The 25,226-nt window shown below is 48.4% G+C and overlaps 1 protein-coding gene across 11 annotated transcripts in view; it reads right to left on the minus strand.

Moving 5' to 3' along the window:
* The window catches only part of CPZ (carboxypeptidase Z), a 76,324-nt gene that overhangs the window by 36,912 nt on the left and 14,186 nt on the right, over positions 1 to 25,226 (minus strand). For 8 of the 11 annotated variants that reach the window (XR_013224841.1, XM_077300464.1, XM_077300462.1 and 5 more), the window contains 2 exons: positions 10,240 to 10,614; positions 293 to 502 (listed from right to left, as the gene is read on the minus strand). Coding sequence is in view for 10 of the 11 variants with exons in the window: in XM_077300464.1 (XP_077156579.1) it covers positions 293 to 502; positions 10,240 to 10,614 (585 nt within the window). In the remaining variant the exon portion in view is untranslated. The remainder of the gene's footprint in view (positions 1 to 292; positions 503 to 10,239; positions 10,615 to 25,226) is intronic. The other 3 variants (XM_077300469.1, XM_077300466.1, XM_077300460.1) reach the window with 2 other exon arrangements.

Below are 25,226 nucleotides of genomic sequence, written 5' to 3' on the forward strand. Positions count from 1 at the left end.
AATTTTGTTACCTGTAGGCAACAGGATTTGGGTGGCTGTGGATACCTGAAGCTGCCGGATGCCAAGACAGACCACTAATGTGCTGGAAGCATCCTGGAAGGCCTCAGGTCGACTAAGGACATCCCCCCCGCCCCCGCCCCCCCCCCCCCCCCGCGGCTTGTGCTGGAGCTCTCCCCCCCTCACAAAGCCAACAGCAGCGCCGGGTCACAGGGGTCAAGAGGGATTTAGAAAACTGGACCCTGAGCCTGCCCCTCGGGGGGGGGGGGTGGCTGCGCCTTCCCTCCTTACGCACACAGCTCGTGCCTCCCAGGGCTGGTGGAGAACTCCAGAACCAAGAGGTCTTTGCCTTCGAAGCTTCGGCCAATGCTGTACAGCCGGGCTATGTGGGAACATCTGGAGGCCGTCTTCTTCAGTTCCCGCACCATTTGGGGATAAGAGTGGTGGGCAAACGGAAGGGATGCAGGGAACTCAGTGAGGAGGTCTTCCGAAAATTCGGTCTCACCTGTAAGGTAAACACGTCCCTTTCACTAAACGGACTGCTTTTCTTTATTGCACCTGCAGGAGATCATTGAAGAATCTGAGGGCATCCTTGCATCAAGGAGTCACTCAACTGAGAAGACCGTCCAAATCAAACGGGACATCCAAACTGTTCATTCTGTTCCACTTTCCACTAGATGACTTTCCGTTTGGTAATGAACGAAAGTCAAGCAAAGAACACTTCAGAGTCCCATCCCCCACCTTTCCATTTCCCCCAAGACAGTGAGGGAGATGGGAGAGCCAGCAGGAAGACAGGTTGCCAACCTCCAGGGGGACTAGAGAGCTTCCAGAAGACAGAGAACCGTCCCCATGGAGGAAAGGGCTGCTTGGAGGGATCCGTCCTCCTGAGGTCACTCACTGCCTTCTCCAAACTGTGTCCTGATCAGGCTCCCCCTCCAGATCCCTGGAATCTCCCCATCCAGAGACATCAGCCCAGAGGAGAGAGCAGTTCAGCAAGCCAGAATCCTCCAAACCCAACTGCATGTTACGTTTTCCCCAGCTGTCACCCAGTAGCTGTGAGGGACTGCTTTGGAAAGGCTTCCAGGGGACATGAACTGGGTCAGGAGCACCGCATGAGGAGAGCAGCAGTGCCCTGCTGTCCCTCCGCATCCCTTTGCCAAGCCAGGATGGACGGGAGGGAGGAGATCTGCCCCACTATAGGCCTGCACACGGGGAACTCTTAGCCCACGCTGGCACTTAATAGCACTCCCCCCCCCCCCCAGATTGGCCTTTCTGATTGGCATAGCATTTGGCCCAATCTCCCTCCTGGCTCACTGACTTGCGATTTATCTGACTCTCCTCTCACTTCATTGGGGCGGGGGGGGGGAGTGAAAAAGGCTTCACTTCTTCTTCTTTATTCCACACACATACAATGCGCAGCTTTGTCTGTTTGGCACAGGGGTGAAGAGATAAAGGCAGCCTCTGAAGTCCAAACCAAAAGTCTGTTTGCTGTAGTGGTTAGGAGTGCGGACTTCTAATCTGGCATGCCGGGTTTGATTCCCCATTCCCCCACATGCAGCCAGCTGGGTGATCTTGGGCTTGCCCCAGCACTGAGAAACCTGTTTTGACTGAGCAGTAATATCAGGGCTCTCTCAGCCTCACCTCCCTCTGTTGTGGGGAGAGGAAGGAAAGGTGAATGGAAGCCCCTTTGAGACTCCTTCGGGTAGAGAAAAGTGGCATATAAGAACCAACTCTTCTTCTTTAGTAATACCAGGGCTCTCTCAACCTCCCCCACCCCACAGGGTGTCTGTTGTGGGGAGAGGAAAGGGAAGGCAACTGTAAGCCGCTTTGAGCCTCCTTCGGGTAGGGAAAAGCGGCATATAAGAACCAACTCTTCTTCTTCAGTAATCTCAGGGCTCTCTCAGCCTCCCCACCTCACAGGGTGTCTGTTGTGGGGAGAGGAAAGGGAAGGTGAATGGAAGCCGCTTGGAGCCTCCTTCGGGTAGGGAAAAGCGGCATATAAGAACCAACTCTTCTTCTTCTTCAAAAGACTGACTGACCAACTAGATGGTGTTTCAAACAATAAATTGCTTATAATGAGTTTTCTTGCACTTTTTTCTCTTTGTGGTAAAGTTGTACCAGAATCAAGCCAAAACAGGATCTAGATGGCTTTTGCCGTTTTCAGGGATCCAGCCCTTCCTCAGAGGCTTTCCCTAAAAAGCTAAAATAATTAATACAACCAATTCCTGGGGAATCCTGCTCAGTGTAGAAAAGCCATTTCACATGGTGAGGGAGGGGACAAATCCCCTCCCCTCTAAAGAACAGGTCATATCAGACCAACCTCATCTCTTTTTTTGAGAAAGTGACTACTTTGCTGGATGAGGGGAATCATAGAATCATAGAATCATAGAATCATAGAGTTGGAAGGGGCCATACAGGCCATCTAGTCCAACCCCCTGCTCAACGCAGGATTAGCCCTAAGCATCCTAAAGCTTAGTGGACATAGTTTATCTGGATTTCAGTAAAGCTTTTGAAAAGGTTCCACATGATATTCTTGTTCACAAGTTGGTAAAATGCGGTATGGATCCTAATTCTGTTAAGTGGATCGATAATTGGTTGACAGATCGTTACCAAAGGGTACTTGTTAATGGTTCAGCATCCTCTTGGAGAAGAGTGACAAGTGGAGTACCCCAAGGATCTGTCCTGGGGCCTGTGTGGTTCAACTTATTTATAAATGATTTGGATGAAGGAATAGAGGGGGTCCTTATTAAATTTGCAGATGATACTAAAGGGTTGATGCAGACCAGATATCAACATTCTTGGAAGAAGCTTCAGCCCCTGACCAATTTCAGTTGGGCTTCCGGCCTGCCCATGGGGTAGAAACAGTGCTAGTTGCCCTGATGGATGAACTCCACCGCAGGCTGGACCGAGGCCGGTCAGTACTGCTTGTATTCATCGAATCGTAGCATAATAGAGTTGGAAGGGACCTCCTGGGTCATCTAGCTAAAAAGCTAAAAAGCCCATCTTGAAGGGCTGTCATAGAGAAGATGGAGCAGAGTTGCTTTCTCTTGCCCCAGAGGTTCGGACCAATGGGTTTAAATTCTAAAGAATCCTTGGCTAAGCATCCAGAAGTTCCTCAGCAGAACAGGCTTCCTTGGGAGGTGGTGGATTCTGCTTCTTTGGAAGTTTTTAAGCAGAGGCAAGATAGTCAACCTGCAGAAATGCTGAGGTTATTAGCTTAGGCAGATGGGGAGCGGGTGGGCAGGAGGGGATGTGCCAGTGCTCGTCTCTTGTGGCCCTTCCTTCCATGCCCAGGGAATTGCTAACTGCTGCTGTGGGATGGGAGGTGAATTTCCTCCAGGCAAGGCTGGATTCTGGTTATATTGGGGGGGGGGATCCCTTGGGGATGATATTGGGGTCACGGTGGGTAGGCATGTAGATGTGAGTTCCTGCATAGTGCAGGGGGTTGAACAAGATGACCTTGGAGGTCTATAATATTATAATCGCACCATAAGTATAAAAAATAAATAAGAAAGAACAATATAAATAAAACAGTAAGCCCAGTGACAGAGGGCTCAGTCAGGGATCGAAACCCCGGATTGGGCCCTTGCCCCTGGACTGACAAGTGGAGGGGCCAATCGGAAGGCATGATTGGCCCCTACGATTGTCAGTCCGGGGGCAAGGGGCCAACCGGGAGGCGCACCTTCTGATTGGCCCCGCAATGACGATAGAGGGGCCAATCTGAAGGCCTGACAACATCCACATTCGAGACGGTGGGGGGGAGCAAAGCGCCTCCTGCAGTGCCCCCCCCCCATCCAGCCACTCGCTTCAGTGGCCGCGCGCCTGGGAGAACGCCCCGCCAACTCTGTGCTCTCCTCTCCCCTCTCTCCTGCCTCTGATACTAATGTATCTGAAAATGATATTTCTCTTTCATTACTAGACACTGTAAATTTAATGTCAGGATGTTGACTATTAATCCACCCCTCAAAGTCATGCAAATTATCTTTATTTTTGTACACCATAAAGATATCAAGAAAAAGGACATGAAATGCTATGAAAGGCACAAAAGGGTTAATCTGGGGGCTACATAAGCACTGTCCCTCAACATTCAACATGAAGGGGTTTGCACCCCAGGTGAACCCAAGGAAATTCCAAGGATCTGCAAAAACAAATTTTCCTGAAACTCAAAACAGGTATTTTCAAGCACCAAGTCTAGTAAGTCTAATAAAAAATGTGTCGGTGGATTCTGAACCTCACGCTTCTCCCAACAGGCTTTGAACCGAAAGCCTAGCCCCATCCAATGGAATGCGTTCCGGTCCAGGGCTTCCAAACAAGCCCTTTCAGGTAACTAAAGTGGCTCAATCAAGTCAGCCAAACGGGCTGCGTCTTTAGTAAGTGCAACCGTTTTAGCAAGGTGCTTTTAGATGTGGAAACTGCATTGCAAAATAATGGGGAGTCCCACTGGTGGTCTAATATTTTTGTGAATTTTAGGTAAACTATATACAGGTAAGATACAAGGGTATTTGTTTTCCAAATATGCAGCCTCATTTTTTGAAATGTATCCCATAGCTAAACCCTCTTGAACCACTATTCTTCTAACTTTCATGAAGTCGTATTGTTGGTAACCAATAGGTTTGTAATACTTACCGTCCTCTAGCTGTCTTTTAATTTCATTCATATAATAAACAGTTTCCTTCAAAATCACAATGCCACTGCCCTGGTCTGCCAGTTTAATTACTATATTTGGGTCCTTTTGCAGTACACAAAGTGACTGGAAGTCATCACAACTCAAATTAAAGGGCAAGGCACAATTTTTTCCTTCCATATGTTTAATGTCCTTCAGGACTACTTTCTCAAATGTCGAGATCTCAGGGACCTCTCCTGATGGGTTAAAAGATGATTTTACCTTAAAACTGTTCATCTCAGTATACAAAGGGAATTTCTCAAAATAGCACTTGAGTTTAAGATGTCTAGTTAGTTTTAAAAGATCTAAGCGAGTTTGGAATGCATTATACTTGCTGAATGGAACAAAACTAAGACAAAAACCACAGGACTGAAACACCTGTAGGGGAACACATCAACCTTCCAGGACATTCAATAAAAAGGTAAAGGTAAAGGTATCCCCTGTGCAAGCACTGAGTCATGTCTGACCCTTGGGGTGACGCCCTCTAGCGTTTTCATGGCAGACTCAATACGGGGTGGTTTGCCAGTGCCTTCCCCAGTCATTACCGTTTACCCCCCAGCAAGCTGGGTACTCATTTTACCGACCTCGGAAGGATGGAAGGCTGAGTCAACCTTGAGCCGGCTGCTGGGATTGAACTCCCAGCCTCATGGGCAAAGCTATCAGGCGGCTGCCTTACCACTCTGCGCCACAAGAGGCTCTTAGGACATTCAATAAGGGACCTCAAAGTAGCTGTTTCATTGCTAAGGAACTTCAAGAACAGGCTAGAAAGGGAGATTGTGGAAATGCAAGTTATTACAAGACTCAAAGCAATGGAATCTCCAGGGCTCAACAGAGATATTGATTTCTTATCTCACTATGCATGCTAACTTCATTCAACTCTTATATCCACATGCCTTACAATCCTCTCTTCTCTTTAATTTATATGGGACAATGTGACTGTAATGTGATGTTAGTAATCCTTATCCATAGTCCCTCTATACATTTGTGAAACAGCCTGGGGGGTGGAACGTGTCCAGCTGTCCAGGTTGGCTGCACCCTGATTGGCCCTGCCCCTGCAGCTCCCACCTTCCATCCCTGGACTCTAGCCTCTTTGCTCTTAGGTGCGCCTCAATGCCTGGAGTCGGCAGCCGGTAAGGGGAGAGGGCCCTGGGTAAAGGGTCATGGTGGAGGGCCTCTTGGCTGCCTGCTAAGAAGTTCTGTCCCGGCCCTGCTAACGAGCTGGCCAGCCCCCGCCCGCCCCACTTGATCTGGCTGCAAGCCGCAGCCCAAAGCCACTTTAAGCTGCCTGGCCAGGGGCCAGGAGAGGGGAACCTTTCAAGGCCCGTTCTTAGGAACGGGCTTTGAAGCTAGTACATAATATAATTTTTAATTCAACTCTCTGGTGTCAGGACTATAGTTGCCAGGACAGCTTGTCGCTTGCAGGAAGGTTTCCACGCTTCAGTGGAGATGGATGGGGCCAGCAACAACTGGGAAAGTGTCTGCCATTAATTAGTGAGGTGGACAACAACTGAACTCAAAAGGACTGATTTGCTGTTTTAGCAAAGAATTATCATGTCATATGGCTTAATTTGGATATTATGACAGTTTATTAATTTGCCACAATTTATCTTGCCTTATATCTTTACACCTAGGATGGATGTTCATTTAGTCTGTGGAAGAGTGCTTGCACTCAAAAGCTCACACCTTGAGTAAATCTTTGTTGGTCTTATAGGTGCCTGATTGGACTCAATTCTTGTTGTGTTACAAATGTAATTATTGGTTGTATTTATTATTTCAGCTTTTTAAGGAAAGCCTTTGAGGAAAGGTTTGCTCCTTGAAAATGGCAAAAACCATCTACATCCCATTTTGACTTGACCCTGATACAAAAGTACTTTTCATTAAAAAGAAAAAAGTGCAAGAAGCAATTTATTATTTCAAATGCCATCTGGTCAGTCTCTCTTCAGGACAGGGGCAGCAGTCCTGAGCAGCCGGTCAAGCATCAAGTGGGTGGCTGGATTTGGTGCTGAATGAAGCTGCTGAGTTGTCTGTAGGATCAGTTTCAGGCAGATGTCTCTATCTTGGATTGAACCACAGAGTCCTCCAGGGTCATCTAGTCCAACCCCCTGCCAAATTAAGGAAATTCACAACTGCCTGCCCACCCACAGTGACCGAAATTCCATGCCCAGTGACCGAAATTCCATGCCCCCCCCCAAAAAAAACCCCCTCAGAATCCCTGGCAATTTTGCCCTAGAGGAAATTCATTTCCCAACCCCAAAGTCATGCTCCCTGGGAATGCATGAAAGGGCCAAAAGAGACCAACACAGTCCCTTCTGCCCACTCACCATCTCCTTAAGTTCCTAAAATCAGCCTTTCTGTCAGAGGACTATCTAACTTCTGCTTTAAAACTTCCATGAAGGAGAACCCACCACCTCCCGAGGCAGCCTGTTCCACTAAGGAACTGCTCTAACTGTCAGGAACTATTCCCGGATGTTAAGCCAAAGATTCTTTTTAATTAACTTAATCTCACTGATTCTATGATTCCACCCTTTCCTCATACGTTTTGGTCTCTAAGCCCCTCACCATTTTTATTGCCCTCCTCTGGACATGCTCCAGTTTGTCTACATCCACTGTGAGAAGGCAAATTAATTTCCTCAAGGACAGATTGAATTCTGGAGATTTTTGTTTGGGGGGGATCCCTTGGGAATGAAATTCGGGTCACTGTGGGTAGGCAAGTAGTTGTGAGTTCCTGCATTGTGGAGGGAGTTGGACTAGAGCTACAGGCCCTGTGGGAGCTTTCGGCATTCCGCAGGGCCTGTAAGACGGAGCTCTTCCACCACGTTTATGGTTGAGGCCAGCACACCAGGGAAGAACTGGACCCCTCCTGGGTCAATCTTGGGTGGGTTAATGGTCAACGACTCCTTGCCCCCTTGGTGGAGAGTGGGTGAGTTTTGTTACTTTTAGTCCGCCCTTCTTGATATCTTGGGAACTGTTGTAATTACGTAGAGTGTGAATTTATTGGGGTATTTCATTGGGGTTTTATATGTGTTGTAACCTGCCATGAACCTTTGGGAGTGGCGGGCTAGAAATCTGATGATGATGATGATAATAGATGACCCTGGAGGTCCCTTCCAACTCTATTATTCTATGAATCTATAATATTATAATTACACCATAAGGATAAAAATAAATAATGACCACTATAATAATATAATAGTGCCTTATGTTACGAGTGGTAGATTACCTAAATCAGTATTGTCTTCAGAAAGCTTCAATCACTGGTTCCTAATAAGTATTTTTAAATTGCTGCCACAGTTCCTGCATGGTGCAGGGAGTTGGACTAGATGACCTTAGAGGCCCAATTCTATGATTCTATGATTCTATATCCGTCTTCAACTGTGCCAAAAACTAAACACAGTACTCTAAGTGTGGTCTAACCAAAGCAGAGTAAAGTGGTACCATCCCCTCCCGTGATTTAGATACGATACTCCGTTTGATAGAGCCCAAAATCCCATTTGTCTTTTTAACCACAGAGTCACACTGCTGACTCATGTTCAATGTATGGTCTACTAAGACTCCTAGATCCTTTTCACACATGCTGCTGTCAAGACAAGTATCCGCCATACTATAATGATGCATATCATTATTCTACCTAAATGCAGAACTTTAAATTTACTACTACTGAAATTAATTTTTTCATTTCAGCCCATTTTTCCAGCCTGTCAAGATCATTCTGTATTCTGATTTTGTTTTCTGCTGGTTTTGCTAACCCTTCCAGTTCAGTATCATCTGCAAATTTAATAAGCATCCCCTCTATTCCTTTATTCAAATGTTAAACAATATAGGGCCCAGGACAAGGCCCTGGGGCACTAAACTTGTCACTCTTCTCCAAGAGGATGCTGAAACATTAACTAGTACCCTTTGGGTGCAATCTGTCAACCAGTTATCGATCCACCTAGCCGTAATATGATACATACCTCATTTTACAAACGTCAATAATAATATCAAGTTGAAGTTGATCAAATACTTTACTGCAATTGAAATAAACTATATCCACAGCATTCCCCTGATCCAGCAAGGCAGTAACTTTCTGATAAAAAGATAAGATTAGTCTGATATGTCCTGTTGAGAAAGCTGTGCTAACTCTTAGTACTCATAGCTGTCTGCTCTAGCTGCTCAAGGACCGACTGCTTGATGATTTGTTCAAAAATTTTGCCAGCTATAGACGTAAGGCTGATGGGTCTGTAGTTACCTGGATCCTCCTTTTTCCCCTTCTTGAAGATGGGGACAACATTTGCCAGCCTCCAACCTTCACCTGGTCTCCAAGGTTGTCTTGGTATGTAGATATTGGACTAAAGGATCTTGAGCTTTAAGCTGACAAGGAGGACTACATGGTCAGAGGACACTGTCCCCATGCACGGTTGTTTGCATGTCTGAATAAGCCTTCTCTGAACTATTCATCAGGCCACCCACTTGAAGGCCTGGGCCTGCCGTCTGCCCTGCAGTGTGCTGGCACAGGAGAGGAGAGGTTGGAGGCCTGCCACCTACAGAATACAAAGACTGAGCTTCAGTTCCTCTTCCGGCTTCTGGTGTTGAAGTCACAGCACACCCAGAGGAACAAGCCGGAGGTCCTTCAGCTCATAACTTGTGGGCCTGAGTAAGATGGTCCATGTGAAGCCAGCCTGGGAGTGCACTGAATGTTCACTGTTCTTTGTTTAACTCAGACTTTTTCAACCAGGGTTTCGTGAAACCTTGGGGTTTCTTGATGGCCCTGGAAGGGTTTCCTGAATGGGTGGGAGTTAATTAATATTTTATATATTTTTAAAATTTGTAACATTTATCAAGTGATATAAGAGAGCCTCTTGTGGCACAGAGTGGTAAGCGGCAGAAATGCTGTCTGAAGCTGTCTGCCCATGAGGCTGGGGGTTCGATCCCAGCAGCCGGCTCAAGGTCGACTCAGCCTTCCATCCTTCCGAGGTCGGTAAAATGAGTACCCAGCTTGCTGGGGGGTAAACGGTAATGACTGGGGAAGGCACTGGCAAACCACCCCGTATTGAGTCTGCCATGAAAACGCTGGAGGGCGTCACCCCAAGGGTCAGACATGACCTGGTGCTTGCACAGGGGATACCTTTACCTTATGAGTCTATACAGTCATGTCAACCCACTCCTTCCAAAAATAGCCTATGATGGGACTGGAGGGGGTGGGAAGGGGAGGGGACCTAGGTGGGTGTCTACACAGTTATGCTTCCCAATGGTTGTACCAATTCTGGGGGTTTTCAAAGCCTGAAGAATATTTCAGAGATTTCTCAATGGTAAAAAAGTTGAGAAAGTCTGGTTTAGTTGTATTTTTAAAAGCCACTTGAGAGCTTCAGTGAGGGGAAAATTGGGATATAAGTATAGAAAGGAAGGAAGGAAGGAAGGAAGGAAGGAGGGAGGGAGGGAGGGAGGGAGGGAGGGAGGGAGGGAGGGAAGGAAGGAAGGAAGGAAGGAAGGAAGGAAGGAAGGAAGGAAGGAAGGAAGGAAGGAAGGAAGGAAGGAAGGAAGGAAGGTATGTCTAGGTATCCTGGTCTGGCCTGACCAGACACAGCTGTTCTTGTTCTTACCTCTCAGCTTAGCGAGTGGATCAAAGCATCCTTCTATGTTGCTCACGAAAAAGCGATCGCAGTCCAGGAAGTAAGGCCAAGCCATGTCAATGGCGTCGAAGGCGGGAAGGCACTCCTTCCTCAGGGCTTCACAGGTGTGGCGACAAGGCTTGATGACTTTGCCCCCTTCGCACTTCGGGGCCACAACGGAGCAGCCCAGGAGCCTCAGGTCAGGATTGCACTCCCCCTGCAGCAAGTTGTGGAGGACGCCCATCAGGATGTATTCAGGGCTGTATTCCACCACCCCTCTAGAGCTCTGGCCCAGCAAGTTAGGGAACACCGTCTGTGAGTGAGACACATCGCTGCAGGAGCCCAAGCTGACGGCCACGCATTCGGCTGTGAGAAATGTTGAGATGATGTGAATGTTTCTTGCTCAAGATGGAATCACAGTGATTCAAAGTAAAAGAATCTGACAGTAAACAATAACATGGTGAATGTATTGAATGCATTCCTAAGATACTTGTCTAAAAAGTTATCACAATATACAGACTCATGTAGAGGGGCCCCTGCACTTTCCACCTGCCCCAGAGTGAGTGGGTCAATACCTGCTGCACAGCTAGTCTAGCAGAATGGCTCTGCCCCTGCCCCTGCCCCCATGGTCTGCGGTGGGGCCAGCTGGGATGAGTGAGGCTGGGCTGCTATTTACCCAGAAGTCCCAATATACAGAAGAACAAACTCTCCCCTCTCCGGCTCCTTTGTATTTTGGAGGAGCAGAAACAGCCCCGTCCCTGGCCGGCCCATGATGCTCAGAATGTGCAGGGAATATTCTTCGGCCTCCAAGGAGCTCGAGAGGAAGCCAGAAGTCTCCCACCAAAGACTCCTCAGCAAACTCAGCAGTCCCCAATAAGAGAAGAAGGCCTGCAAAGGGCAGGAATAAACCAGCAACTGCACACAGGAGGGAGGTGAGTAGCGACTCTTCAGGGGGGGGGATGTTGGAAATGACTGTGGGGCTCCCTGCCCTCCATATATCACGTCCCTTTGAATCCGCCATCCCATCCAAATAAGGAAGGGGTATGTTAAAGGAAGGAATGGGGACAACCTGCCATTTTACCCTTCTGGCAGCGCCACAGCCCTCCTGCCAGTTGCCAGGCATGGTCTCCCAACCCAAAGCCCTTGAGGGCCCAGGCCCCAAAACCCCCAGCAGCATTGCAGCACTGGAGCCACTGGATGGTGCAGCGCGGTTATTCCTCTCAAAAGGGGGGGGGCTGCTGAATTAGCCCTCTAGGGGGCAGTCTGCACCTCCCTGCGCTGATCCAGCCTAAAGGAAGGGGCAAAGAGGGGCCCCAGACCCCTAATGCAAAGGAGCTACAGATGATCCAAGAGCCCAGGAAATGCTGCACCCCAAGTTCCACCATGGAGGGGGGTGGGGGATTCACCCTAGGCACAAATACAGAACAATTACATTCCGGGTGGATTTAAAGGAGTGACAACGATTCAGGTGACGCAAGATGCCAGAGAGAAGCAACTGCAGTTCAGCATCTGAAGATGATACAAAGAAACAAAATCAGTGTGTTTTTGAGCAGAAAATGACAGAACCTTTCCGGGACAAGCTGTCTGAAGCAGGAGGGCCAGCACACTTCCTAAAATCACAAGGCCAGGTACGCCTCAGGCATCTGCCTGGCATCTGCACCAGTGCCAGGGGTACCACCCTGCAGGGGGAGCGTGAGGAGCTTCCATGAATACAGCTGACCTCCAGAATGTGGCTGCCTTGGAGGGGAGGGGGGAGCATCAATTGCACCCTGCTAAGTCTCCACCCCAAATCGCCAGGGATTTCCCAGCTTGGAGTTGGAACCCCAACTGGTGGAAGCCAACTCAAAGTTTACCAAAATCTGCTTCGGCGTTGTTGATACAGTGCTAGAATTCAACTGGTGAAGTGTCTGGTGCCTTTAGAAGGCGGTGTAACAGGCACAAATCCAAGAGACGCAGACACCCCGTGAGGCTGAACCTGTGGGATTTTTGCCTGCCACAAAGCCCCTGCTGCTACTGGGAGTGTTCCTTAATTCTAAATTTCTGCCCAGATGACAGGGTGTTTTCAAAGCTCTTCCAAACTCAATCTCACTTGCTAGGGAGCCACTCCCTTCCCTCCCATCAAAAACATCAGCAAGGGAAAGCTGCTTTATTCCAGTTGGTTCTCCCAGTGGGCACCGTTTATTCTCCCCTCCTGATGGCAAAGAAGCCTCTTCTGCTATGGGAAGGGGGGGGCTTGCTGTAATTATACCCATTTATAAGAAAAGGTATGGATCTGATCCATATCCAATGAGGGCAGGTGATACAGGCCAACTCTCAGAATTCCTGGTCCTGGACCTGGACCCATCCCAGTTGGGCTTCCAGCCTGGCCATGGGGCTGAAACAGTACTGGTCACCCAGATGGATGACCTCCACTGCCAGCTGATGACACCCAGCTCTTCCTCCGGATGGGTCCTGCCCCATTTCTCCCCCAGACTCATTAGCCGTATGTCTGGAAGCAGGGACGGGATGGCTTAGAATCATAGAATCATAGAATCACAGAGTTGGAAGGGGCCATACAGGCCATCTAGTCCAACCCCCTGCTCAACGCAGGATCAGCCCAAAGCATCCTAAAGCATCCAAGAGAAGTGTGTATCCAACCTTTGCTTGAAGACTGCCAGTGAGGGGGACCTCACCACCTCCTTAGGCAGCCTATTCCACTGCTGAACTACTCTGACTGTGAACATTTTTTTCCTGATATCTAGCCTATATCGTTGTACTTGAAGTTTAAACCCATTACTGCGTGTCCTCTCCTCTGCAGCCAGCAGAAACAGCATCCTGCCCTCCTCCAAGTGACAACCTTTCAAATACTTAAAGAGGGCTATCATGTCCCCTCTCAACCTCCTTTTCTCCAGGCTGAACATTCCCAAGTCCCTCAACCTATCTTCATAGGGCTTGGTCCCTTGGCCCCAGATCATCTTCGTTGCTCTCCTCTGTACCCTTTCAATTTTATCTACGTCCTTCTTGAAGTGAGGCCTCCAGAACTGCACACAGTACTCCAGGTGTGGTCTGACCAGTGCCGTATACAATGGGACTATGACATCTTGTGATTTTGATGTGATGCCTTTGTTGATACAGCCCAAAATGGCATTTGCCTTTTTTACCACTGCATCACACTGCCTGCTCATGTTTAGTTTACAATCCACAAGTACCCCAAGGTTTCGTTCACACACAGTGCTACCTAGAAGCGTATCCCCCATCCAGTAGGCATGCTTTTCATTTTTCTGACCCAGATGCAGAACTTTACACTTTTGTTGTTGTTGTTGTTGTTATGTGCGAAGTCGTGTCCGACCAATCGCGACCCCATGGACAATGATCCTCCAGGCCTTCCTGTCCTCTACCATTCCCTGGAGTCCATTTAAGTTTGCACCTACTGCTTCAGTGACTCCATCCAGCCACCTCATTCTCTGTCGTCCCCTTCTTCTTTTGCCCTCGATTGCTCCCAGCATTAGGCTCTTCTCCAGGGAGTCCTTCCTTCTCATGAGGTGGCCAAAATATTTGAGTTTCATCTTCAGGATCTGGCCTTCTAAAGAGCAGTCAGGGCTGATCTCCTCTAGGACTGACCGGTTTGTTCGCCTTGCAGTCCAAGGGACTCGCAAGAGTCTTCTCCAGCACCAGAGTTCAAAAGCCTCAATTCTTTGACGCTCGGCCTTCCTTATGGTCCAACTTTCGCAGCCATACATTGCAACTGGGAAGACCATAGCCTTGACTAAACGCACTTTTGTTGGCAGGGTGATGTCTCTGCTTTTTAGGATGCTGTCTAGATTTGCCATAGCTTTCCTCCCCAGGAGCAAGCGTCTTTTAATTTCTTTGCTGCAGTCCCCATCTGCAGTGATCTTGGAGCCCAGGAAAATAAAATCTGTCACTATCTCCATTTCTTCCCCTTCTATTTGCCAGGAATTGAGAGGGCCGGATGCCATGATCTTTGTTTTCTTGATGTTGAGTTTCAAGCCAACTTTTGCACTCTCTTCCTTCACCTGCATCAACAGGCTCTTTAGTTCCTCTTCACTTTCTGCCATTAGAGTGGTATCATCTGCATATCTGAGGTTGTTGATATTTCTCCCTGCAACCTTGATCCCAATTTGTGACTCCTCTAATCCCGCATTTCTCATGATGTGCTCTGCATACAAGTTAAATAGGCAAGGCGACAGTATACAGCCTTGCCGAACTCCTTTCTCAATTTTGAACCAGTCAGTGATTCCATGTTCAGTTCTCACTGTTGCTTCTTGACCTGCATATAAATTTCTCAAGAGACAAATAAGATGCTCTGGTATTCCCATCTCTTTAAGAACTTGCCACAATTTGTTGTGTTCCACACAATCAAAGGCTTTAGCATAGTCAATGAAGCAGAAGTAGACGTTCTTCTGGTACTCCCTAGCTTTCTCCATGATCCAGCGTATGTTGGCAATTTGATCTCTAGTTCCTCTGCCTCTTCGAAATCCTGCCTGTACTTCTGGAAGTTCTCGGTCCACATATTGCTGGAGCCTAGCTTGTAAGATTTTGAGCATAACTTTGCTAGCATGAGAAATTAGTGCGATGGTGCGGTAGTTTGAACATTCTTTGGCATTGCCCTTCTTTGGAATTTGAATGTAAACTGACCTTTTCCAATCCTGTGGCCATTGTTGAGTTTTCCAAATTTGCTGGCATATTGAGTGTAGCACTTTTACTGCATCGTCCTTTAAGATTTTGAATAGTTCAACTGGAATGCTGTCACCACCACTAGCTTTATTGTTACTCAGACTTCCTAAGGCCCATTTGACTTCACATTCCAGGATGTCTGGCTCCAGGTCAGTCACTACCCCATTGTGGTCATCAGGGATGTTAAGCTCGCTCTTGTATAGTTCTTCTGTATAATTTTGCCACCTTTGTTTAATCTCTTCTGCTTCTGTGAGGTCCCTACCATTTTGGTCCCTTATCATACCCATCTTTGCACGAAACGTTCTCTTCATATCTCCAATTTTCTTGAAAAGATCTCTGGTCCTCCCGATTCTATTGTTTTCTTCTATTTGTTTGCACTGTTCATTTAAGAAGGCATTCTTATCTCTTCTAGCTTTTCTCTGGAATTCTGCATTCAGTTGGGTGTATCTTTCTCTTTCTCCCTTGCCTTTCACTTCCCTTCTCTCCTTAGCTATTTGTAAAGCTTCCTCAGACAGCCATTTTGATTTCTTGCATTTCTTTTTCTTTGGGATGGTTTTAGTTGCTACCTCTTGTACAATGTTGCGAACCTCCATCCATAGTTCTTCAGGCACTCTGTCTATCAGATCTAATTCCTTAAATCTATTTGTCACCTCCACTGTGTATTCGTCGGGGATATGATTTAGTTCATACCTGAGTGGCCTAGTGCTTTTCCCTACTTTCTTCAATTTAAGCCTAAATTTTGCAACAAGAAGCTCATGATCTGAACCACAATCAGCTCCTGGTCTTGTTTTTATTGACTGGATAGAACTTTTCCATCTTTGGCTGCAGAGCACATAGTCAATCTGATTTCTGTGTTGACCGTCTGGTGATGTCCATGTGTAGAGTCGTCTCTTGGGTTGCTGGAAAAGAGTGTTTGCTATGACCATTTTATTCTCTTGACAAAATTCTACCAGCCTGTGCCCTGCTTCATTTTGTACTCCAAGGCCAAACTTGCCTGTTATCCCGGTTATCTTTTGGCTTCCTACTTTAGCATTCCAATCCCCCATGATGATAAGCACATCATTTTTGGGCGTTGCTTCTAGAAGGTGTTGTAGGGCTTCATAGAACTGATCAACTTCATCCTCTTCAGCAGCAGTGGTTGGGGCATAGACCTGGATCACTGTGATGTTGAATGGTTTGCCTTGGATTCGAACTGAGATCATTCTGTCATTTTGGGGATTGTATCCCAAGACTGCTTTTCCTACTCGCTTATTGATTATGAAGGCTACTCCATTTCTTCTGCGAGATTCTTGTCCACAGTAGTATACCTGATGGTCATCTGAATTAAATTCACCCATTCCTGTCCATTTTAGTTCACTGATTCCTAAAATGTCGATGTTCAGTCTTCTCATTTCTTGTTTAACCACGTTCAGCTTGCCTTGATTCATGGATCTGACGTTCCAGGTTCCTATGGAATAAAAATCTTTACAGCATCGGACTGTCTTTTCGCCACCAGTTACTTCCACAACTGAGCGTCCTTTCGGCTTTGGCCCAGCCGCTTCATTCATTCTGGCGCTACTCGTACTAGCCGTCTGCTCATCCCCAGTAGCATATTGGACACCTTCCGACCTGAGGGGCTCATCTTCCAGCGTCATATCGTTATGCCTATTGGAACTGTCCATAGAGTTTTCATGGCAAAGATACTGGAGTGGTTTGCCATTTCCTTCTCCAGTGGATCACCTTTTGTCAGAACTCTCAGCTATGACCTGTCCGTCTTGGGTGGCCCTGCACGGCATAGCTCATAGCTTCACTGAACTACGCAAGCCCCCTTGCCACAACAAGGCAGCGATCCTTGAAGGGGGACTTTACACTTATCTTTATTAAATTGCATCTTGTTCTCATTTGCCCATTTTTCCATTGTGTTCAGATCTCGTTGAACTCTGTCTCTATCTTCTGGAGTATTTGCCAGTCCTCCCAATTTGGTGTCATCTGCAAACTTGATGAGTAGTCCCTCCACCCCCTCATCTAGATCATTAATAAATATGTTAAAAAGTACCGGGCCGAGCACCGAGCCCTGAGGTACCCCGCTACTCACCTCTCTCCAGTCTGATGAAACACCATTGACAACAACTCTTTGAGTGCGGTTCTCTAACCAATTCCCTATCCACCTAACTATCTGAAAATCCAGACTGCAGTCCTTCAACTTATCCATCAGAACATCAGGAGGAACCTTGTCAAAAGCTTTACTAAAATCCAAGTAAATGACATCAACCGAATTTCCCCGATCCAGCAAACCTGTTACTTGGTCAAAAAAAGAAACTAGGTTGGTCTGGCAAGACCTGTTGGAGACAAATCCATGCTGACTTCCTTGGATCACCAAATTGTCCTCCAGATGTTTGCAGATCGCTCCCTTTAATATCTGCTCCACAACATCTCCCCACAACAGAGGTCAGACTCACTGGTCTGTAGTTTCCTGGGTCATCCTTCCTCCCTTTTTTGAAGATCGGAATAACGTTTGCTCTTTTCCAGTCCTCTGGGACATCTCCAGTCCTTAAAGAGGTTCCGAAGATGATGGACAAGGGCTGTGCAAGTTCTCTGGAAAGTTCTTTGAGTACTCTCGGGTGCATTTCATCCGGACCAGGGGATTTGAACTCTTCCAGTGCAGCTAAATGCCTCTCGACAACCTCTCTATCCATGTTAACCTGCCTCCCAGACACTATCCTTTGGCTACTGCCATCTCTAGATGTGCCTAAACACTTTGACCTGTGGGAAAAAACTGATGTAAAATAGGCACTAAGCCTTTCTGCTTTCTCTGCATCTTCCATTAGAGTTTGTCCATCCGCACCCAACAGTGGGCCTATTGCCTCCTTGACTTTACGTTTGCTCCTCACATAACTGAAAAATCTTTTCTTGTTACAATGGGCTTCCCTGGCCAATCTTAGCTCACTCTCAGCTTTGGCCTTTCTGATGATTGATCTACAGTGCCTAGTACCCTGTAGGTACTCTTCTTTAGAGCTCTGTCCTTCCCTCCATTTCCTGAACATTTTCCTTTTCTTTATTAGTTCCTCTTGAAGTTCTCTGTTCATCCAAATAGGCTTCTTAGAGCTCCTGCAGTGTTTTCGTCTTTCTGGGATAGTCATTGATTGAGCATGCAATAGCTCCTGTTTGAGTAGCGCCCCCCCTTCACATGCTCCCTTCCCTTCCAGCATTCTCGTCCATGGTATGACACTCATCATGTCTCTGAGTTTATTAAAGTTTGCCCTACGAAAATCCAACATCCGCGTCTGGCTACAAGCTTCCTTGGCTCCCCATCTCAAAAGGAATTCTATGAGGACATGGTCACTTCCCCCTAGGGTCCCCACCTCCTTCACCTCATCCACCAACTCTTGCCTGTTGGTCAGTATTAAGTCCAGTATGGCTGAACCTCTTGTGGGTTCATCTACCATTTGATAAATGAAATTGTCAGCCAGGCAGGTCAGAAACTTGCATGACTGAGGACGCTTCGCAGAGTTAGTTTCCCAGCACACATCTGGGAAATTGAAGTCACCCATGATGACAAGGTCCTGCCGCGTGGATATTTTCTCAAGCTGCTCACAAAGTGCAGCATCCACATCCTCTCGTTGGTCAGGCGGTCGGTAGCAGACACCAACCACCACACTGTTTGTTTTCCCCTCGCTTATTTTCACCCAGATGCTTTCCACTGCAGATATGCTCTCCTTCCTTCTGCTTAAGCAGAGCCGGCTGAATCCTTCAAAGACGAAGGTCCTGTGGCTCCGTAGGAACGGCCCCAGCGAGACAGCCCAATTGCCCTGCCAGGATGGGGTGCAACTATCAGCAGCACACTCAGCCAGAAACCTGGCCGTGACCTTCGATGACTCCCTTTCCACGGAAGGGCAGATCAGGAGAGTAGCACAGCTGGCATTCTTCCACCTACCCAGCGATTGGCCTACCTGGCCCAAGAACACCTGGCCACAGTTATCCATGGAACGGTCACCTCTTGAATAGACCTCTGCAACCCACCCTATGCAGTCCTCCCCTTGTCCCTGCTCCAGGAACTCCGAAATAGCCCTGGAGGGCTCACCTTGGGCCCGTGCTCCAACCACTGCACTGGCTAGCAGCTGAATTCCAGGTTACGCTTAAAGTTTTGGTCGTCCCCTTCAAGACCGTATGTGATCTGGGCCCTGTGTACCTGGGGGACTGTCTCTCTCTGCCTGCCCCACAGAGGGGGGCTCTTCACAAACTCCATCAAGCTGGTGATCCCTGATCCCGGGGAGGCTGGTCTGGCCTCAACCGGGGCCCGATCCTTCTCCGTCCTGGCCCCCACTGGGTGGAATGAGCTCCCAGAAGAGGCCAGGCCCTCCAGAGCTAACACAGAGCTCTTCCACCAAGCTTTCAGTTTTCAGAGAGTTTTCAGAGAGCCAGTTTGGTCTAGTGGTTAGGAGTGCGGACTTCTAATCTGGCATGCCGGGTTCGATTCTGCACTCCCCCACATGCAGCCAGCTGGGTGACCTTGGGCTCGCCACGGCTCTGATAAAACTGTTCTGACCGAGCAGGAATATCAGAGCTCTCTCAGCCTCACCTACCCCACAGGGTGTCTGTTGGGGGGAGAGGAAAGGGAAGGCGAATGTAAGCCGCTTTGAGCCTCCTTCGGGTAGGGAAAAGCGGCATATAAGAACCAACTCTTCTTCTTCTTCTTCCTTCAGTCAGGGCCAAAGAAACAACAACAACTAGGGCCCCGCGAGGCCCTCCTACCACCAACTACACCCAGCCAGCTGCAACACTGGGTGATCCATCCAAACACCCTGTAAAGTTTACACTTACAGTTACACAGTCATAAGACTTGAGGTTATAAAGTTTAGGATGTTACAAGTTTATAATTGTTAATGCTGCTGGCATAGTAGTAGCGTCACTACAGTGAATTAGAAGCTGGGAAGCTCACTGTAAACTGCCCTGAGGCGCAAGGGAAGAGGGGATGAAAATGTCATAAAACAGAAATAACTATCGACCCATCAGTCTCATAAATACAAACTTTATATCAATCGTTTGTGTGTGATGACCCGGGAAACTACAGACCAGTGAGTCTGACCTCTGTTGTGGGGAAGATAATGGAGCAGATATTAAAGGGAGCGATCTGCAAACATCTGGAGGACAATTTGGTGATCCAAGGAAGTCAGCATGGATTTGTCTCCAACAGGCCCTGCCAGACCAACCTGGTTTCCTTTTTTGACCAAGTAACAGGTTTGCTGGATCGGGGAAATTCGGTTGATGTCGTTTACTTGGATTTTAGTAAAGCTTTTGACAAGGTTCCCCATGATGTTCTGATGGATAAGTTGAAGGACTGCAATCTGGATTTCCAGAAAGTTAGGTGGATAGGGAATTGGTTAGAGAACCGCACTCAAAGAGTTGTTGTCAATGATGTTTCATCAGATTGGAGGGAGTTGAGTAGCGGGGTACCTCAAGGCTCGGTGCTCGGCCCGGTACTTTTTAACATATTTATTAATGATCTAGATGAGGGGGTGGAGGGACTACTCATCAAGTTTGCAGATGACACCAAATTGGGAGGACTGGCAAATACTCCGGAAGATAGAGACAGAGTTCAACGAGATCTGAACACAATGGAAAAATGGGCAAATGAGAACAAGATGCAATTTAAGTGTAATTTAAGTGTAAAGTTCTGCATCTGGTCAGAAAAATGAAAAGCATACCTAGTAGATGGGGGATACGCTTCTAGGTAACACAGTGTGTGAACGAGACCTTGGGGTACTTGTGGATTGTAAACTAAACATGAGCAGGCAGTGTGATGCAGCGGTAAAAAAGGCAAATGCCATTTTGGGCTGTATCAACAGGGGCATCACATCAAAAGCACAAGATGTCATAGTCCCATTGTATGGCACTGGTCAGACCACACTTGGAGTACTGTGTGCAGTTCTGGAGGCCTCACTTCAAGAAGGACGTAGATAAAATTGAAAGGGTACAGAGGAGAGCGACGAAGATGATCTGGGGCCAAGGGACCAAGCCCTATGAAGATAGGTTGGAGGATTTGGGAATGTTCAGCCTGGAGAAAAGGAGGTTGAGAGGGGACATGATAGCCCTCTTTAAGTATTTGAAAGGTTGTCACTTGGAGGAGGGCAGGATGCTGTTCCCATTGGCTGCAGGGGAAAGGACACACAGTAATGGGTTTGAACTACAAGTACAACGATATAGGCTAGATATCAGGAAAAAAAATTCACAGTCAGAGGAGTTCAGCAGTGGAATAGGCTGCCTAAGGAGGTGATGAGCTCCCCCTCACTGGCAGTCTTCAAGCAAAGGTTGGATACATACTTTTCTTGGATGTGTCAGACGTTGCAAGGACTCACAACCAACTTCTTAGAAATAGAAAGTTTTATTGAGAAGCACTTCATACATCTAGACTAGCGAAGTCAAATCTGCCTGAGGACAGATTTGCTTCTCCTTATCAATACAATTCTCCCGCCCAAAACTTGAAAGTTCCCAAGGGAGGGGAGGCAGAGATAGGAGACAAATGCAATTAAAAACAGTGTTACTTTCACATGTCCTTGGCTGTCTTCAGGCTTAGATAAGATGTTATGTTTAGCAGAACCAGACCCAGCCGAGAGGCCTCACGAAAAAGCACATTCAGAGATAATGGCTACAATAACATAGTTTCACTTTTAACTAGTTAGCATGATATAGGACCTGGAGCTCCCAGGCACCAAGCAATCAAACTGTCATGGAGGAACTCAGGCTAATTTATGACAGGGTTTTCTAACAATCCTGACATCCCTCCGCACTAAAATAGACTCCCTCACTAGCCCGCATCCACCGGCCGTGGACACAATGCGAAGGCACGATGGAACGCTCTGAGAAGGCAGGGGGCTTTCACATTCCCCGCATCAACCCACTCCCTTTCCCCCGAAGGGAAATCTTTCCAATCCACCAAGTACTGGAGTCGGCCCTTGTGCAAACGAGAGCCCAGGATCTGGTTGACTTCGTAGTGGGTGTCCTTGTCAATAAAGACAGGCACAGGCATTGAGAACGGAGGGTGCCACACATCCGGCAAGGGGGCTCGCCGCAGCAGGCTGGAATGAAAAACCGGATGCACATTCCTGTAAGTCTTTGGCAAACCCAATTCGACAGTCACATCATTGATCACTTTTACGATGGGAAAGGGTCCCACAAATTTAGGACCCAATTTCTTTGACTGTTGTTGACAGCGTAGGTTTTTCGTGGAAAGGTAGGCGAGGTCCCCCAATTTCCAGGCGGGTGCAGGCGCACGTTTTTTGTCTGCCTGGGACTTATACGCTTGTTTAGCCTCCTCGAGGCTAGAGACAATGTCTGGCCAAGCTGCACTAATATTCTTAGCCCATTTAATAACCTCAGGAGCTTCAGTAGAAACCAAATCCCAGGTGGGTGCAGCAATCAGGTCAGTTCCGTACACCACCTTAAAGGGAGATACTCCGGTGGAAGCATGTACCCCATTGTTGTATGCAAACTCAGCAAGGGTCAGGAGGGCGACCCAATCATTCTGTTGGTGGTTAATGAAACAACGTAGATATTGTTCAAGAATTTGGTTCACCCTTTCCGTTTGCCCATTGGACTCAGGGTGGTAGCCAGAGGTCAAGGCTTGTTCCACCCCTAGCAACTTCAAAAGCTCCCGCCAGAACTTGGCAACGAACTGAGAGCCACGATCCGTGAGCAATCTCCTAGGAATTCCATGTAGCCGGACTATGTGAGTCACAAACATCGAGGCCAGTTTGGCCGCCGAGGGCAAACCCACGCAGGGGATGAAGTGAGCTTGCTTTGAAAATGCATCCACTACCACCCAAACCACAGTTTTACCCTGGCTGGGGGGCAGGTCCGTGATAAAATCCATAGTCACGTCGGACCAGGGACGGGAGGGGGTGGGCAGGGGCTGCAGCAACCCTCGTTTCTTCCCTCCTGGGGGTTTGGAAACAAGGCAGGTGGGGCAGCCTTGCACATATTTCTCCAAATCCCCCCTCAACGTTGGCCACCAGTAGTGTCTTCTGACCAGGTGCAGAGTTTTCACAAAGCCAAAATGCCCTGCTGTCTTTGCATCGTGGCACAATTTCAAAACGTCTCCGCGCGCCGCTGCCGGGAGGTAGAGGCGCTCGCCTTTGAAAAACAGGCCCCCCTTGTCAACGAAGGCGGGGCGAAGGGAAACGAATTCAGAGTCTTGTAGGACCTCCTTCTGAACCCACCCACCGGGGACCGGGCTTCCCCTTTTTGTTTGACTGTGCGTCACGGCCACCAACCCCAACTGGGCGGGTGTGAACACCGTGTCCACCAATGGGTCTCGTTTGCTGTTGTACTGGGGCAAGCGAGAAAGGGCGTCCGCCAAAAAGTTCATTTTGCCTGGCAGATGCTTAAGAGAAAAGTTGAACCGGGAGAAAAACTCCGCCCACCGCATTTGCTTGGCTGACAAGGAGCGAGGCTGCTTAAGCGCTTGGAGATTTTTATGGTCCGTCCAAACTACAAACAGGACGGAAGACCCTTCCAGCCAATGCCTCCATGTAGCAAGAGCTAACTTTACTGCAGCTGCCTCTTTTTCCCAAATTGCCCAGTTGCGTTCTGCCCCCGAAAACTTTTTTGACAGATAGGCTAGGGGGTGCAGCTTCCCATCTTCCCCCTCTTGCAGGATCACGGCCCCCATTGCCACATCCGAAGAATCTACTTGCACCGTGAATTCTTTGGATGGGACAGCATGTGCTAACACCGGTTCAGACGTAAAGAGGAGTTTCTAACTCTCAAAAGCCTCCTGGCAAAGGGGGGACCACTGGAGCGGGGCGCCCGGCCGATTTGCCACTTTCCCCCCCTCTTTCGTTTTTAACAAGTCAGTCAGAGGCAATGCCACCTTGGCAAAACTGGGGATAAACGTTCTATAAAAGTTCGCGAAGCCTAAGAAACTTTGAAGTTGCTCCTAGTCCTGGGAGGTTCCCAGGCCAACAAGTCCCGCACTTTGCCCGGGTCCATTTCAATCCCAGCCTTGGACACCCGGAATCCAAGAAACTCCACCGCCTCCCGGTGGAACTCGCATTTTGAAAGTTTGGCAAACAGTTGGTGCTTCCGCAGCCGGCTGAGCACCTCCCGGACTAATTTTGTGTGTTTGTCCAGGTTGTCAGAATACACCAAAATATCATCTATGTAGACCAGCACCCCCTGATACAACAAATCATGCATAATTTCATTTATCATGTTCATGAACATGCCCGGAGCGCCGGCAAGGCCGAACGGCATGATGGTGTATTCAAATTGGCCCAAGGGGGTGTTGAATGCCGTCAGGTACTCGTGCCCCTTTTTTATGCGGACCCTGTAGTAAGCTTCCCTCAAGTCCAATTTTGTAAAAATCCGAGCCCTCCCCAAATGTCCCAACAAATCCTTAATCAATGGCAATGGGTAGGCATTGCAGGTGGAAACAGCATTCAGCCCCCGGTAATCCGTGCAGAGGCGCAGGGACCCATCCTTCTTTTTCACGAAGAGGACTGGGGCAGCCAGGGGGGAAGTGGCCGGTCTGATGAAACCCCTGGCTAAATTTTTGTCCAGGAACTCCCTGAGCTCCTTCATTTCCCTAGGACTCATAGAGTACAATTTGGCTTTAGGAAACGGCTCTCCCTTTTTCAGCTCAATTGCACAGTCTGTCTTGCGATGGGGGGGCAACTGATTGCATTCAGTCTCCGCAAACACATCCTCAAACTCTCGATACTCCCGTGGGAGGGTGAGTGCCCCCGCCTCCGCCACCGCGGCCGTTGCTTGGCAGCCCGGAGCGGGTAGGGGTCGTACGTGCTGCTTGCAACCCAGGAACGAAAACTTTACTGTCCCCTTCTTCCACTTCACCGTGGGGTCATGTTCGCGCAACCAGTCCAGCCCCAACACACACGGGAACGCGGAGTGAGGTGCCACCAGGGGTTGGATTTGCTCCCAATGTTTATCAATGTCCAAGTCCATCGGGAGCGTTTTCACTGTGGCCTCCCCCCCTGGGGCACATTTCCCATCCAACTGAGTGATGGGTAGGGGCTCCCTCAGAGGCACCTTCCCCACCCCCAAAGTCTCGGCCAGTGCTGGGCTTACCAGGGTTTTGGTACAGCCCAAATCCACTATGCAACGTACCCCCAATTTTTTCCCGGAGCTGGGTTCTGTGAGAGTGGCGGGTAAGAGAACCAGGGGAGAGTCACTCACCGCGCGTTTGCCCCTGCCGGAGACCTGCTGGCGGGGCGCCTTTATAGCAGGTCGTCGTCGTTTCCTGACTGCTCTCCAGACTGCATTTCCTCCTCTTGGCTACTGCCATCAGATTCCTCCACCACAGTCGCTGC

This window comes from Paroedura picta, chromosome 10, assembly GCF_049243985.1.
Source record: "Paroedura picta isolate Pp20150507F chromosome 10, Ppicta_v3.0, whole genome shotgun sequence".
NCBI classification, from domain to species: Eukaryota; Metazoa; Chordata; class Lepidosauria; order Squamata; family Gekkonidae; genus Paroedura; species Paroedura picta.